Source organism: Leptopilina boulardi, unplaced genomic scaffold (assembly GCF_019393585.1).
Source record: "Leptopilina boulardi isolate dan_hultmark-lab unplaced genomic scaffold, ZJU_Lbou_2.1 LbouV2_273, whole genome shotgun sequence".
Taxonomy (NCBI): domain Eukaryota; kingdom Metazoa; phylum Arthropoda; class Insecta; order Hymenoptera; family Figitidae; genus Leptopilina; species Leptopilina boulardi.
Window position 1 is genome coordinate 3,846,056 of NW_026137833.1, and position 15,744 is coordinate 3,861,799.

The 15,744-nt window shown below is 26.4% G+C and overlaps 1 protein-coding gene across 2 annotated transcripts in view; it reads right to left on the reverse strand.

Moving 5' to 3' along the window:
- The window catches only part of LOC127281536 (pituitary homeobox x), a 51,249-nt gene extending 39,256 nt beyond the window's left edge, over positions 1–11,993 (reverse strand). The window contains exon 1 of one of the 2 annotated variants that reach the window (XM_051305261.1): positions 9,849–11,993. In XM_051305261.1, coding sequence (XP_051161218.1) covers positions 9,849–10,116 — 268 coding nt within the window. In that variant the 5' untranslated portion in view covers positions 10,117–11,993. The remainder of the gene's footprint in view (positions 1–9,848) is intronic. The other variant, XM_051305259.1, reaches the window with a different exon arrangement.
- Between the last annotated feature and the right edge of the window lie 3,751 nt (positions 11,994–15,744).

Below are 15,744 nucleotides of genomic sequence, written 5' to 3' on the forward strand. Positions count from 1 at the left end.
CGAGACTAAAATTCCAAATTTTGCTAATAATGTTATTTCTTCAAAGTGAGAGAGAGAGAGAGAGAGAAACTTTACTTCGATAGAAATTTTAACTTCAGCGATGATGAAGCCGTTAATATTAAAGACTTGGAAATTCAAATATATATATAATTACAATTTACACCGAAAAAAATAAAATCTTAAAATGAGAAGAAAATTCCTCTTAACATTTACTTTTACATTTTATTTTCAATATATGAATATTCATCTAAAAAATAGAGGAGTCTTTTTTTTCATTTAAGAACATTTTGGTTAGATGATTACTTTTAATCTTTCTTTTTCGATTGAAAGTATTCTTTTTCAATTGAGATTTTTTTTTTCTATAATTGAGATTATTCCTCTAGAAATATAGTTTTTTGTTTTTTTACGCACACCTTCAAAATGTTCGAAAACTGACAGTTAAAAAATAAATAATGGACATCCCCACTAAGAAACCTTCTATATGTAAAGTGGGACTAACAAATTACATCTGTAATTTTGAAAATAATATTAATTTCTTATAATTAATAATGTTATTATAATAAATTACGAAGCTGAAGTACGCAACGTTTATGATCAAACGATTTTTTAAGAAATAATTTTTTAAAATAAAAATTCTATAATTTTTTGCCTAAAAAATATTTTTTTTATAATTTGCTGATTAATGAAAACTACAAGAAATATTTTTTAGGCAAAAAATTACAGAATTTTTCATTTTAAAAAATTTTTTCTTTAAAAATCGTTTATCATAAACGTTGCATACTACGTAATAAATTAATGTCAATGTGTTTTAACCCCTATTCTTTCTATGATTAGAATTTTGTAATATATTCCAGTTAGAATTAAATTTTTTCAGCATCATAATCTATAAATATTATTTTAAAAATATATTCATTTTTATATATAAATAAAAATAAATTTTTCTCTTCCATATTTTTATTTGTATAGGAATGTTTATAAATTACTTTTTCGATTTTTTGAAAGGAAGTAAATAAAAATTATTATGTAAATAATTCATAAACTTTTTCACTTGCATACTATTCATTTTATTTTAAAATTAACCTAAGTGTAAAAGTATTTTTCATAAACTAAAAAATTTTAGTATTTTTATTAAATAGAAAATCGTGTTCGTTCTCTAAAATGATTTCTTTCCTATAAATAAATAAATCCAAGTTCTAAAGGGTGAACTAACCCATATAATTTCTTCTAATTATAAATAAAGAAGATTGACATTTCTGAACTTAACGTAGGATGAATATATCTCTTTATTTGAGATTAATCCTTAACAAGATGAATATCTCTGTATTTGAGATTATTCCTCTCAAAATATAGAAGAGGAAAATCCTCTCAATTAGATATGAATACTTTAGTGCTCATATGTATAAGAGGAAAAAATGCGTCAAAAGAAGAGGAATCCTCTAAAATTACGAACTTATTTTTTTCGGTGTAGTTTTAATGATATGACATGTGGATGGAGCATAAGGATGTATCTAGATAAAGCTTTTGCGTCTAACTGTTAAATGATATTTAACAGTTTTTAAAATTGACCAATTACGATTTTCTTATATAACAATTTCTGATTGGTCAATTTAAAAATATATTGCGCTTTTATTTGAACCAAATATATAATATATTTAAGTTAAATAAACGTAAATATTTGTCTCACAGCCTACTATAGCCTATTTATTTAGCGTAAATAAAATTTTTTTATTTAAAACAAATAATTATTAATTAATCTTTAAATCTGAATTAGTAAAAAAAGTTTACTAATTTGAATTAGTAACTCACTTTTTGCTTCTCAATTAGTAACTTTTACTAACAATTAGTAAAATTTTACTAATTATTAGTAACTTTTACTAAAAATTAGTAAAATTTAACTAATTCTAAAGCAAAAAGTGAGTCACTAATTTAAATTAGTAAACATTTTTACTAATTCTGATTTAGAGAGTAGGATAGGCTGTGTGAGACAAATATATCATTTCTCTGGGTGTATATTATTATCAAATGACAAATTTGATTAAATATAAAATTTTAATTATATTTACCAAAAACATATATTATAAGGGAATGTGTGTCTCGATTTCAATTGGAAAAATATATAATATACTTAGAAACTGGAAATTTGTTTGAAACCCATCAGTTTGTCCATATATATATATATATATAGTAAATAGGGGTGAATCTGTTTCTATAAAGGTTTTGGTAAGTTTTGTAGACGGAAGGATGTGGCACTCGCTATATATGTATTATATATATCCCAAGGGAAACGTGGCTAGCCAAGCAATTTGTCAACACTATTAAGAGAAACGCACAAGGGTTGACTTTGGACGCATCTGCCATCCGACGGTGAGATTTTGCTTATAATATAAAAGGGTAGTTAATGACTTGGGGGGTCTCTTTTTTCTCTCTCTTTCTCTCTCTTTCTTTTTCTTTCTTAAATCGAATTGACAAACCTGACCGTATGTTGCCCCTTTGACAAAATATTGACATTCTTATATATATATATATATACATTTGGCCAACGGGTGGTCATCAAATTTTCAAAATAGTTTTCAGAAAAAAAGGTAAAAAATTGTATATATATATATATGAAACTGAATGTATTCCGGTATATGAAAAATGACTATTTAACAAGTTTCCTGATTCAACATAAAAAAAATATTTACAACAGATTAGGGGGGCTCGTGAATTTCACATAAAAATTAATGGTTAGAATTTTTATTTTAAAGAATTTTATTAGATATCATTATTTTTTAAACAAATTTTCATTTTTCGAATGATCTTTAACTTATTTTTTTTTTTTTTTTTTTTTTTTTTTTTTTTTTTTTAATAGAAAAACCGAATATCAATTTAGCAGAATTCTCATTCAATAGAATTTTAAGCGTTTCGAAATTTTAAATTACAGAATTTTCTATTTACCAAATCTTCATTTGTTCAAATTTTCATTTGCACAAATAGTTATATGTTATAAAATTTTTAAAACGTCGAATTTCCATTTGTCCGAAACTGCAAATGGCCGAAGAAACATATAACCTACAAAAAGAGTTTGGCGTGAATTTCAAAAATAAACCAATCACAATTTTCTTGATTACTTCTGATTGGTTAATTTTAAAATTCGCGCCAAAATCTTTTTGTAGGTTATGTTTGTTCGGCTATTTGCAGTTTCGGACAATTCTAACATTTAAAAATTTGAATCACTTTAAATTCTGTTGAATGAGAATTCTACTAAATTGATATCTTCTGTTACATTAGGTTTTTTTTTTAAATAAAAAAAGTTGGATAAAGAGAAATTCTGAAAAATAATAAATTCGGTACCTAAAAAATTTGTCAAGGTATAAATATTCGTTTAAAAAAGAAATCCTGTCAAATTCTAATTCGAAAAATGAAAATTCGTTCAAAAAAATAATTATATATAAAATTAAAATTTTAAATAAAATGATTCGCATTTTTTCACGAAAAAAGAAAAATTGTCTGATTTGAACAAAAAAAATTTATCAGACAATAATTTTTCAAGTTGAAAAATTTATTTTTGAATGACAAAAGTAAAAAATATTGATTAATTAATTAATAACATTAATCGATCAATTCTGATAGAAAAAGTGACAAAATGAATAAGAATAAAAAAAAAAGAATAACAAATATATAACTGCTTTGTTCATTGTGTTTACTTTTAACAAAGAAAAATGCATTTTCGTTGACAAATGCGTTCGCGGGTTCGTATATATATATATATATTTTTCAACTCCAAAATCATTCCGATAAGAATGATAAATGGTCCATCCTTTTGATTAAAAAGTAATCTTTGTTTTATTAAGCAGAGATATATATCTTTTTGAAAAGCCTCGACAAACTTGAGCCTTCAGGTGCGGTGGTTGGTTTAATCACGACTTTATCGAGTGGAAAATTCAATATTGCGCGCTGTGCGTATTCTTGAAATATTTCCCTCGTTGTTTTTTTTTACGTTAAATTGGCGTCTCATTAATTTGACAATTTATTGGTAAAGTTTTTTTTTTTAAATAGTTTTTATATTGAAATTCTTTTTTTTTTTTCTTAAATGCAATTTATTTAATTCAATTAAATATTATATTTGGTTTTCTTATTTTAATTAATGAACACAGAAAATTAAAAGGCATTAAAATAAGCTGCAACGCTTGTTATTTTAATCCAATTTTGCTTATTTTAATCCATTTTGGTATTAAAATAAGCAAAATTGGATTAAAATAATAAACGTTGCAGCTTATTTTAATGCTTTTTAATTCTCTGTGACATGATTCAAATTTTTAAATACCAAAACGCCGAATTTCCATTTGTCTGAAATCGCAAATGTCCGAACAAACATAACCTAAAAAAATATTTTGGCGCAAATTTTAAAATCAACCTATCACAATAATTTTCTTGATAATTTCTGATTAGTTAATTTTAAAATTCGCGCGCCAAAATCTTATTGTAGGTTATCACAGAAAAAAAAAGGTGGGTAACAAGTTGTAAAGATAGAGGATAAAAGTCGTTAGGATACAGGGTAAAGGATAAATTTGTGATGGATAAAAATGTTACTAAAATATTACTAGAAAAATGGATGTCATATTTGAGAAAACTGTCTAATTTTAATAAAAAATATTAGTAATTTTACACTTAACTTATTAAATCCACAAATTTTTTATAAATAAGTAATTGCATGTGTTTAAAGTATGAATAAAATTGATGAAAGTGGAAACAAATTTTCTTCCCCGTAAGAATAACATTGTGTCGTCTGTTTGTTGTCTCTCCAGGCCTCTGACGTCATATCTTGAACTCGAAATATCTCGATGAACTGACACAGCCTAATATGCACAAAAAATTCAGTTACTACCCAACTCTGCTTTCGTGCAACAATACAGACGTTGAGTTGTAATTTCCCAGTTCTGATTATTTACGCACTGTCGTCAGTTGTCAGTTGTATTAGTCAAAGATATTTTTATTAATAGACAATAATTATAGGCAAAATATTTCCACGTGCAATTAGTTATTTATATAAAATTTGTGGATTTAATAAGTTAAGTGTAAAATTACTAATACTTTTATTAAAATTAGACAGTTTACTCAAATATGACATCCATTTTTCTAGTAATATTTTAGTAACATTTTTATCCATCACAAATTTATCCTTTATCCTGTATCCTAACGACTTTTATCCTCTATCTTTACAACTTTTTACCCACCTTTTTTTCTGTGATGTTTGGTAGCCATTTGCAATTTCGGATAAATGAAAATTCGGCATTTTAAAAATTCTATATCAATTGACAAATTCGGGTTAAATAAAAATTCAGAAAGAATCAGTAAATGGGAATAAATTTTAAAATTTAGGATAAAACAATGAAAAAGTAATTAGTCACATTGGATGAAATAAGTAATAGAAATTAATTGAAACTGCGAGCTAAAAGAGTTTATAACCCGAAGGAATAGAGAGAAAGAGAGAGAGAGAGAGTGAGAAGAGCAGAAACTGTAACGGGAATAGGTATAGGATGCCATTGGAATAAGATCGGGTTTAGCCGCGGTGTCGGGTTCGAGCCCCGGATAAGTCTGCCTTATCCCGATAAGCCGGTGAGTTAATGAATCACAAAACAGGTGGCGGTGCCACCAGAGAGAGGACGTCTTCGTCCGTTCCGAAAATGCTCCAGATTCGAAAGGATTTAAAAATACTACTTTTCCCTTAATCGATAACAGGAATGTCATATAAATTGCACTTCTCTTCATTTTAAATATATATATATGATTGGTTCTCACAATTTATGATTTATATTTAAAAAAAAAAATTATAAAAATGTAAATATATCTCTTGTTTTATAAAAAAAACGAGTTTTACACACAGAAAAAACTTGGACTCATTTTTGTTGCAACTCATTTTCTTTTGGGTATCGAAATGAATATGGGACAAACTTCATGTTATTCAAAATGATATTGGCTGGAATTTCAGATTTCTAAGTTGGCATCATAAGCAGAGTAATTTTGTATTTCAATTATTGTTTCTAATATTTCAACAACACCAGAAAGATTATTTTGACCAGTACGAATATTTAGAAGTTTTTAAATAAAAATTATTTATTATTATTTACGTAGATAATAATTAATTTCATAAGTTTTTAAATTTACCGCTATTATTTAAGTTGGCAGTACCGTTCCTGTTGTCAAAACACATGTTTTCATTTTTCTAACCTAAAAACATATTTCCTTTATTATTTTATTACGCGATTACAAGCAATTTTTAATCAAATATATTAAGTCTAGCGTGTTATTTACTTCTTTGTAATTATTATATTTCATGTTTTTGTGCAAAATTATTCGTTATTTCACAATATTTTTCCATTTTTCTTTTTCTCAAAATGAAACTTGCCTGTTTCATTTTGATACTTTTACCTTAGAACTCGAAATGAAACAACCAGTTTCATTTTTGTTGCGAATCAAATTGAGTATAGAATCTATACTCAATTTGAATTCAGGTTTTTTCTGTGCACTCTCTAAATTTGAATTAGTAAAAATTTTAACTAATTTGAATTAGTAACTAAATTTTTGCTTTTGAATTAGTTAAATTTTACTGATTGGATAGTAAATTTTTTTTTCACTATTAGTTAATTTTTTACTAATTCAAAAGCAAAAAGTTACTCTCTAAATCTGAATAAGTGAAATTTCACTTAAAATGTGTCAAAAGTCTTCCACGTAGAAAAATAAGTGTATATGCACTTAAAAATAAGTGAAACTTCACTTATTTTTGAGTGAAAACCACTTATTTAAAAGTGCATATACACTTATTTTTCTACGTGGAAGACTTTTGACACATTTTAAGTGAAATTTCACTTATTCAGATTTAGAGAGCAAATATTGTACTTTAAAAAAAAAAATTTAACTGCAAAAACTGGTTAGAAAAATTGCGATTGATTTTAATCATTTTCGTGTTGAAAACGCAGTTATTTTTGACAAAAAAAAAAAATATATATATATATATATATAGTAAGAAAAAATAAAGAAATAAAATAATTAAAAAAATAAATTACAATAATTTGAATTAAAAAGATAAATTAAATTCACAAACTGTTAAATCACAAATCATTTTCATTTTGTTATGAAACATATGATGTTTGCAATGAACTTTTCTGTAAACCTACATATCTGACGTGAAAAATTTATCATCTCAATTAAGAAGATTCAGAAAAAGAACATCGTTCTTAGAAATTATCAAAATTTACAAACAATAAATGTTGTTAAACATTGAGACAAATTATAGAAGTTTACGCGGTAAAAAATATAATGTTATGATTGCAATTTTTTTTGTGTTGAAAAAAAAAACAAAAATAACTAAAGTTTTCAAAAATGAAACTTATTTCAAAATTGTATAATACGATTTAAAAAATTTTAAAAACGGAACGAATTTTTTTTAGAAAAAAAAATTTGTCACCCTTATTAGTAAAGGGCAACGCATATATATATAAAATAAAAAGATATATAATTTATATGTAACTAAATATTTGTATTGTATTTGTATTGTCTGTAAGACGATAAACCAAATATTCAACTTTTTTTAGAATTTGTCTCAAAAAGTGCCTGACAACAAACGAAATAAAATTTTTTTTATCAAGTTGCTTTGTACCAACAGTGTCATAACATGACACGTACGACTCTTATCGGTTGCCTGTACTAAAACTTTATCTGTATTTATCTGACATCTGACAAAAATGTTACAACTTCGTCACAAAACTGGAAGAGTTTTTTTTTTTGTTAAATTTTTTTTTTCATTTTTCCCTTTTTTTTTATTCGTGTATTTCAATTTTTTATTCGTCATGTCCAATAAATTCCAAAGATGTAATCTGAGTTTCTTTGTATTGTGAATTTCATTATAAATAAAGAAAATGATTTTTATAATAAAAACTTTTTTTGCAAAACATAATTTTAAATATGAGAATTAAATTAAAATCATAAAATTTTGTAATATTTTTAGGGTTAAAAATATTCTTTTTCTGAATTTTATATTTAATTTCTCTACTCAATGGAATTTGTGCAAATAAACAGTGTGTCCGACGGATAAATGCAATAACTAGGATATTTTTTTAAGTCACTTTCTAAATTTTTCTTTTTTTTTAAATTAGATTTTCCAACAAAGTAGTTAAAACAAAATTATTGTCTTTTATGATAAAACAATTTTAATATTATAAGAGACAAAAATTTTAATTATAAATTTTTTTATTTAAAAAAATTATTTTTTCCTCTCAGAGATAGGTAAATAACTATTTATTTGTTTCAAATAAAAATTGTTTGGCACAAAGAAAAATATTTATTTGTTTCAAATAAAAAGTGTTGTTTGGCACAAATAAAAATATTTATTTGAAAATCAAAATAAAATTTATTTAAAACAATTAAGTATATATTTATTTAGCTCTGAGGGAAATGCAAAAATATATATTTTTTTCTGTGCGATTAAAATTTTTAAAAACTCTTTTAGAATAAATCTATATATATATATATATTAAAACTTCAATTTAGAAAAAATTATTGAACAATGAAGTATATTATATTATATATTTTAATCACAACCCGAAATCTGATTAATTTTATACTTTTAAAGATATATATTGCAAGATTTCTATTTAGTTGATAACATAGTTTCTAATAGATATCATTTTATATATTATTTATTCTATTTATTTATTTTATTTATTATTATTATTATTATTATTATTATTTATTTTATATATTAAAATTCATTAGAAAATATAATCAAAAAATATATATAAATTATTTTTTTAATATAGCACGTGTTGATTTTTATCGTTAAAATAAACGTAGTTTTTAAGACCAAATGATTGTGATTGTTTAAAATTTTTCAAAATATCTAAAATTTAATTTTTATATCACCGATAGAAAATAATTATCAAACTTTTTAAAAGTATACACTTTTAACAATTTATAAGTTGAATGTTCTAAAAAGCAAAATTTTCATATACATATTATAAGAAATTCTAAACTTTAGAAAATTTTATGCAAAACTTTTTATAATAAACTATAATATAGTCTTATATATATGTATAATAAGTTATAAAATATTATAAAAAGTTTTGTATAAAATTTTCTAAAGTTTAAAATTTCTTGAAAAATTTCCCTTATTTTAAACGCGCTTAAATTGTCCCTATATAAGAATCGTAAAATAATTATAAAGTTCAATAATTATTCTTTCTTCAGTGTCGTATATCTTTTCTTCTTTTAATTAGAGCGCGTTTTAGTTTTAGCTAACGCGTATTTTATATCAAGAAAAACATAAACGTTTTAAAAAATCAGAATTTTTTGATTATTAACATCACACAGAAACTAATATAGATTTTTTAATTTAAAAACAGTTTAGAAGTTGAAATTTAATTTTTTTTGTTAATACAAAAAATTCTCCCGAAGATCAATTTTAATTAACTTGAAGGTATCAAATTGATACCAAAATGCGTATCAAATTATTGAGATACATTTTGATTCGCTTTTTAGGATCATATATATATATATAAGTTAACAAAAAAACTTAAACGCAACCTTAATAAATATAACAATAGAACCACACGCCACGGTAGTTTAAATAAAAATGTAATGTTCCCTCAAAATTCCTTTTCATTATAATTTTTGTGGATGTGTTGGGATAGTATTTTAATGTAGATTTTAAAATCGTTTCACCGATTTAAAAAAAAAATTGATTTTGAATGAAAAAATAGTGATATTATATCATGTTATTTTATGAATTATTGTAATAATAACAAATTGTGAAAGAATTACTTAATTTCTATAGGAAAATGAAAAAAAAAACTGTATAATATTTAACTTACGTTTAAGCTTTTCCAACGAATCGGGATGACCCTGATGATTTGTGCTGTGCAACATTGATGTATTATGATGATTATTTTGAATATTCAAATGTTGCATTGCACCTTGAATATGATCAGGATGAAGGCCAGCCATTGTGGCAGCGACATGCTGATGTTGAATTGACAATCCAGGAGCTGAACCACCAACCAAATCCTGAAGGCAAAGTTCTCCATTGCCTCCAGTTCCGCCGGCGAGATCGAGGCTACTCCCGTCCTCGCCTCGCTCCATACTGTAAAACGTTAACGTCGTGCCGACAATTCCAAACACTTCACCAAAAAATCGGTTTGGAAAAATTTTTCCCTCCGTTTCTCAAAACTAATTTACACTCGAAAAATGCAATTCATCATAATGTTTTAGAAATTTTTTTTCTTTTTTCCAAATTTCAAACACAAGATTAATAATATATAAAATTGTGGATTTATCAATTGGATCTCCTAATCCAATGTTGTATTGTATGAGAAATATGGATTTCTGTTGGTTATAATTTTTGGGGTTTTTTTTTTTTTTTATACGAATTTGCCGTTTGCAGCTCTTTGGTATTTTAGTTTTGGTTAGATTTTGCTGTATCTTTGGTACTTTGATATATAATTTTTATGGTACGATTTTGCTGTATCTTTTTATATCCGCGTACTTTGGTACATAATTTTTAGATTTGGTACAAATTCGCTGTCACTTTGTATATACGCAACTGTTACCTGTACTTTAATATAATTTTAAGCTTTGGTACGATTTTGTTGTATCTTTGTATATATATACGTATAATTTTTAGGATTAGTAAGATTTTCCGATGCTACAGTTTATATTTTCTAATAAATCCGTGTGTATTCCAATTCTTCCAAGTTCCTGCACTTGTTATATGATATTTAAAGACCCTCTATCATTGATATGTTCTACAATGCGCTTCCAACCCTTCAGATTCTTTCTTTTCTTCACTTAAGAATACTTTTGTATTCCAAACATTTGGGTTTATATTCACCCTTTTGTAACCCCTCTCTTCTGTCAAAAATCTTACGATGATATTATCAAATGTACTTCTTGCTTTCGTTAACTATTAACTCTTTCACCCTTAATTCTCTTGTAACAGATTCTTGTAGCAGATTTCAGTAAAAGATCCTAACAGATTTTTGAAACCAATTTCTGTAATAGATTTTAGTAACAGATTCTTGTAGCAGATTTCAGTAAAAGATCCTAACAGATTTTTGAAACTGATCTCTGTAACAGATTTCAGTAACAGATTCCAGTAGAAAGAATTCAACTAAGAAACAGTGGAGAATTAGCAGATCATCACTATATAATTAAAACACAATGAGTTTCAATATTGAGCATACACTTCACATAATCGAAAATCGCTAAGTTCCAAAGCACTGATAAATTTCGCGATGAGGCACAATTGAACAATCACTATATATATATGATTACTGTGTCACCATTGGGTCTTAATCACCGAACAAAAGGAACACACGTGCTGATGCCTCGCCATCAAACAACTATATGTAGATAAAACAAACCAAGTCTTCACAAACCGTCACGTGTGTGGGGGTCTTCTCTCTCTGTGTTTTTCCCTCCTCGCGACTAATATCAACTCCCACAAGAGCGCGCAAAATCCTCCCACAATTTGGAACAATATAATATATTCAAACACACAGAAGGAAACTATTATCAAATTTTTTGATCTGATTTGAAAAAATTGTCACCCTTTTGAAAATCGAGGAATGAAATTGAGGTTAAGGAGCGCGCCACACACGAGGTTAAGGTTACGCGCTTAACCTCACTCTCTCCTCTCTTAACGCTAACACGCGGTCAAGGGAGAGCTAATGTTATCAGGTGTATAGGAAAAAGGTAGGTCGAGATGGCCTATGACGAGATGTATAAGTAGTAGGTGGTGGATGGTTGCCTTGGAGTTCGGTGGGTCGGGTTCGTTCTCTCTCTAGGCTTAGCCAGTTGAGCCTCTCGGACTGCCTGCCGGCTTAAGTCTCTAAGTCGGTAAGCCGAACGGATCTAGTGGTCTTGGCTGTTGCACTGGCTGCCTTGCTTGCTTGCCGGGCGGCCTGCCTGACTGTCTGACTGCGCCTCTCCTGCGTTCTCGACGATCTTACTCCCCCTCAAAATACAAGCCGTATCACAGCCGTACCCCGCGAAAAACCGACCCCGCCAACGACGAAGCTCGTGTCATCCCGCCTCTTGTCAAACCCCCCCCCCCCTCTCTCTTTCTCTCTCTTCTCTCTGATTTCAAGGGACTATATAGAGAAGAGAGAGAGAGAGAAATAGAGTATATATGTGTGTGGATCTGTATTTGTGAGAGGGGAGAAAGTTCACTAGTTCGGATGCGCCAAAGTTTCCCCTTAGTCATCCCTCCTACGCCCGTAACAAGCTTCCCTATTCCTTTACCCTCTGCACATCCCGGTTTGCCCACACACTCACCCCTTCGATACAGAGAAGCCCCACCCCGTTTCTAACATCACGGGGGTTCCTTTCCTTATATTTCTATATATATATATATATGATATATATACGAGAAGTGTGTGTCGAAAATTCCGCTGATGTGGGAATTTTCGATTTTCTTTTTTTTTTTTTGGTTTTCCTCCGCATAAATAAGAAAATGTACTGCGAAGATCATCTTTTTGCAAAAATTTTAACAAAAGGTCGATTTTGATGGAGATATTTTGGGAGATGTCGAGTTAGGGCGATAATATATTATATATAATGCCTATAACATATATTAATTTGTTAGAGTTTTTATTTGATATTTTCCATTTAATCATATAGGTATAGGTGTAAATTTTATAAGTTTCATGCTCTCTTAATTTGAATCAGTGAAATTTCACTGGTGAAATAGCTAGAAGTCGGTTACTGAATCATTTAGTGAAATTTTCACTGAAAATCAGTCATATATCACTGATTTCCAGTGAAAATTTTACTAAATGAATCAGTTAATCTGTTTTACCCATTACCGATAATACAGATTGACTGATTCATTTAGTAAAATTTTCACTGGAAATCAGTGATATATGACTGATTTTCAGTGAAAATTTCACTAAATGATTCAGTAACCGACTTCTAGTTATTTCACCAGTGAAATTTCACTGATTCAAATTAAGAGAGTGTCAAGTCAATGTATAAAATATATATATTCTTCTTAATTATAAGCTTTTCGATCACATCACGTTGATTATCTTCATAGTAACAAAAAGATATGAAAAATAGTGCACGATGGTGACATTAAGGTTAGATTGTCTACTTGGAGTAGTTCTTATTTAAACTAAAACTAACATCTAATTACAATTTTCCATTTAATGTTGGAATTTTTATAATATTGTTTGAATTATTTTTTGACATCATTGCCATTAAATCGCGATTATATTTTTATGTAAGCGAAAATTTACTTCACAGAATTTTTATTTTATCGAATTTTTATTTGTTCGCATTTGTATTTGTTCAAATTTGCATTTGTTGAGAATTTACAATTTTTTGAATTTGCATTTAACTAAATAGCCATTTAAACTAATTTTTATTGAGTAGAATTTCATTAGAATTTTCTTTTAAAAGAATTTTAGGAGAAGATGAGTTCTAAAATTTTGTATTTAGAAGTAGAAACTATAGGATCGTAAACCAGTAGCGTTAAACTTACACACAGTGAAATGATATATTTGTCTCACAGCCTATAATAAATATATATCTATATTAGATTTAAATAGCTTTTTATTTGATTTAAATAAAAAATTGTATTTACGCCAACACAGAAAATTAAATGGCATTAAAATAAGCTGCAACGCTTATTATTTTAATCCAATTTTGCTTATTTTAATCCATTTTGGTATTAAAATAAGCAAAATCGGATTAAAATAATAAGCGTTGCAGCTTATTTTAATACCTTATAATTTTATAAATGGGAAAATCTCTGGAACTTTTAACTATTATGTCCCTCGCGTATATTTTGTTAATTCCAATGAAATTTTACCTGGTTTTTGTTGGAAAAATCAATACTTGATACGAGCAATCATTTCCAACAGGTTTCACATTAATTTATTAAATAAATAAATAATTATTTAATTTTCAATGCACGATTTTCAACAATTTCTACTTGTCCCTAACCATACTTTGTGGTGCTTTAAACGATAAAACTTTATTATTAAAAAAAATTACCAGTTCTAAGATACGTCATTTTAAAGTTAATTAAACGATGAACACATTTTCGCAAGAAAATTAACATTTTGTAAATTGTAAAAAAAGTTATAAGCTTTTAAAAGTTGTCCCTCACTTTTAACCTTTTTGACTGCAATCCTCTTATTTAGCATTTTTCTTTGATAAGACAATTGGCACACCAAAATAACTTATGAGAAATTAAAGTTCAAGTCATTAGAATTATTTTGAGACATATTAAATTGATGTGCCTCGTGTCTTAAAAAAATTATTGTAATTTTAATAACAGAAAACACGTGTGTACAAAATGAGAATTTTATTTTAAATAAATGTTGAAATTATTAACCAAATTTTATCATTTTTAAAAAATTGTAACTTCACAGTAATTTCCTTTCCATTGTTTTTCATTCCAAAATCAACCACCTGTTGAATACTTTTCTGTTTTAGGTTAACAATAATTTGCAATTTTAAATAATTAATAACTTTTTTAAGACAAAAAATTTTATCTGTCCACTTATATAATTTGAAATCTTCGTACTTGAAGTTTATGTTGACAGAGTTTCAATACTGTGCTCGAAAAAAAGAATTTTTTTTTTCTTTTATTGAAAAGTTAAAAGTTCCAGAGATATGCCCAAATATATTATATATTTGGTTCAAACAAAACATTATTCTCTATATAAGTGTAATATATATAGGTGTGGATTTTGTAGTAAATTTAATGTCATTTGCTATATCATGCGGTATTAATTTTAAAGATTTAAATTAATTTCACACTATAATTTAAAAACAATCAAACTGACACAAAAAATATTAAATTGATATATAAAAATTATTTGGATCAATTTGATATTTTAAGCATCAATTATTGATACACTTTTAAATTATATAGTGCGTGTTTACAACCTCCACTTTTTTAAAGCGATTAAATAACTTTTAAACTATTACAGATGCGCTTCTACATATATACAGAATCTCTGCTATATCTTTTACGATGTTTTTAAATATTTTAAAATTGGTCGAAGTATATGAAAATTGATTTAAAAATTGTTTTTCAATTTTTGAAGTTAAAATTAATCTATAATCTTTAAAATTAATAGCATGATATAACAAACGACATAAAATTTATACATCTGTTTTCCTTCATTTAATGGATTTTTGATAAAATTGTAATATCGTATTAATATTGTAATATATATATATATTATATAAAAGATCAGGGTTGTCCGCTTTACGCAGAATGACCCATTTACATAATTTCTTTTAACCGAAAATTTATTTAACAGAATTAATTCCTCGGTAAATGAATTTTCGGTTTAAAAAAATTATGCAAATGGGTCATTCTGCGTAAAGCAGACAACCCCGATCTTTGTTTGAGTTTTTCTATATAAAGGGTGATTTTTATGTTCCAGACCCCCTAAAAATTTTTTTTAATTTCATTTTTTTTTTCGTTTTTTAAACAAAAAAATGTGAAATTAAAAAAAAAATTTTAGGAGATCCGGAACATAAAAATTACCCTAATATATATATATATATATATATATATATATATATATATATATATATATATATTACTTCAAAATATTACAATTTTATTAAAATTCCATTAAATGAAGGAAAGCAGATGTGAATTTTATAGTAAATTTAATCACTCTAAAAACTGGCCGACTTAAAAGTGCAAAAAAGGTCTTATTTTAAGACGTTTCTCACTTTTAAGAC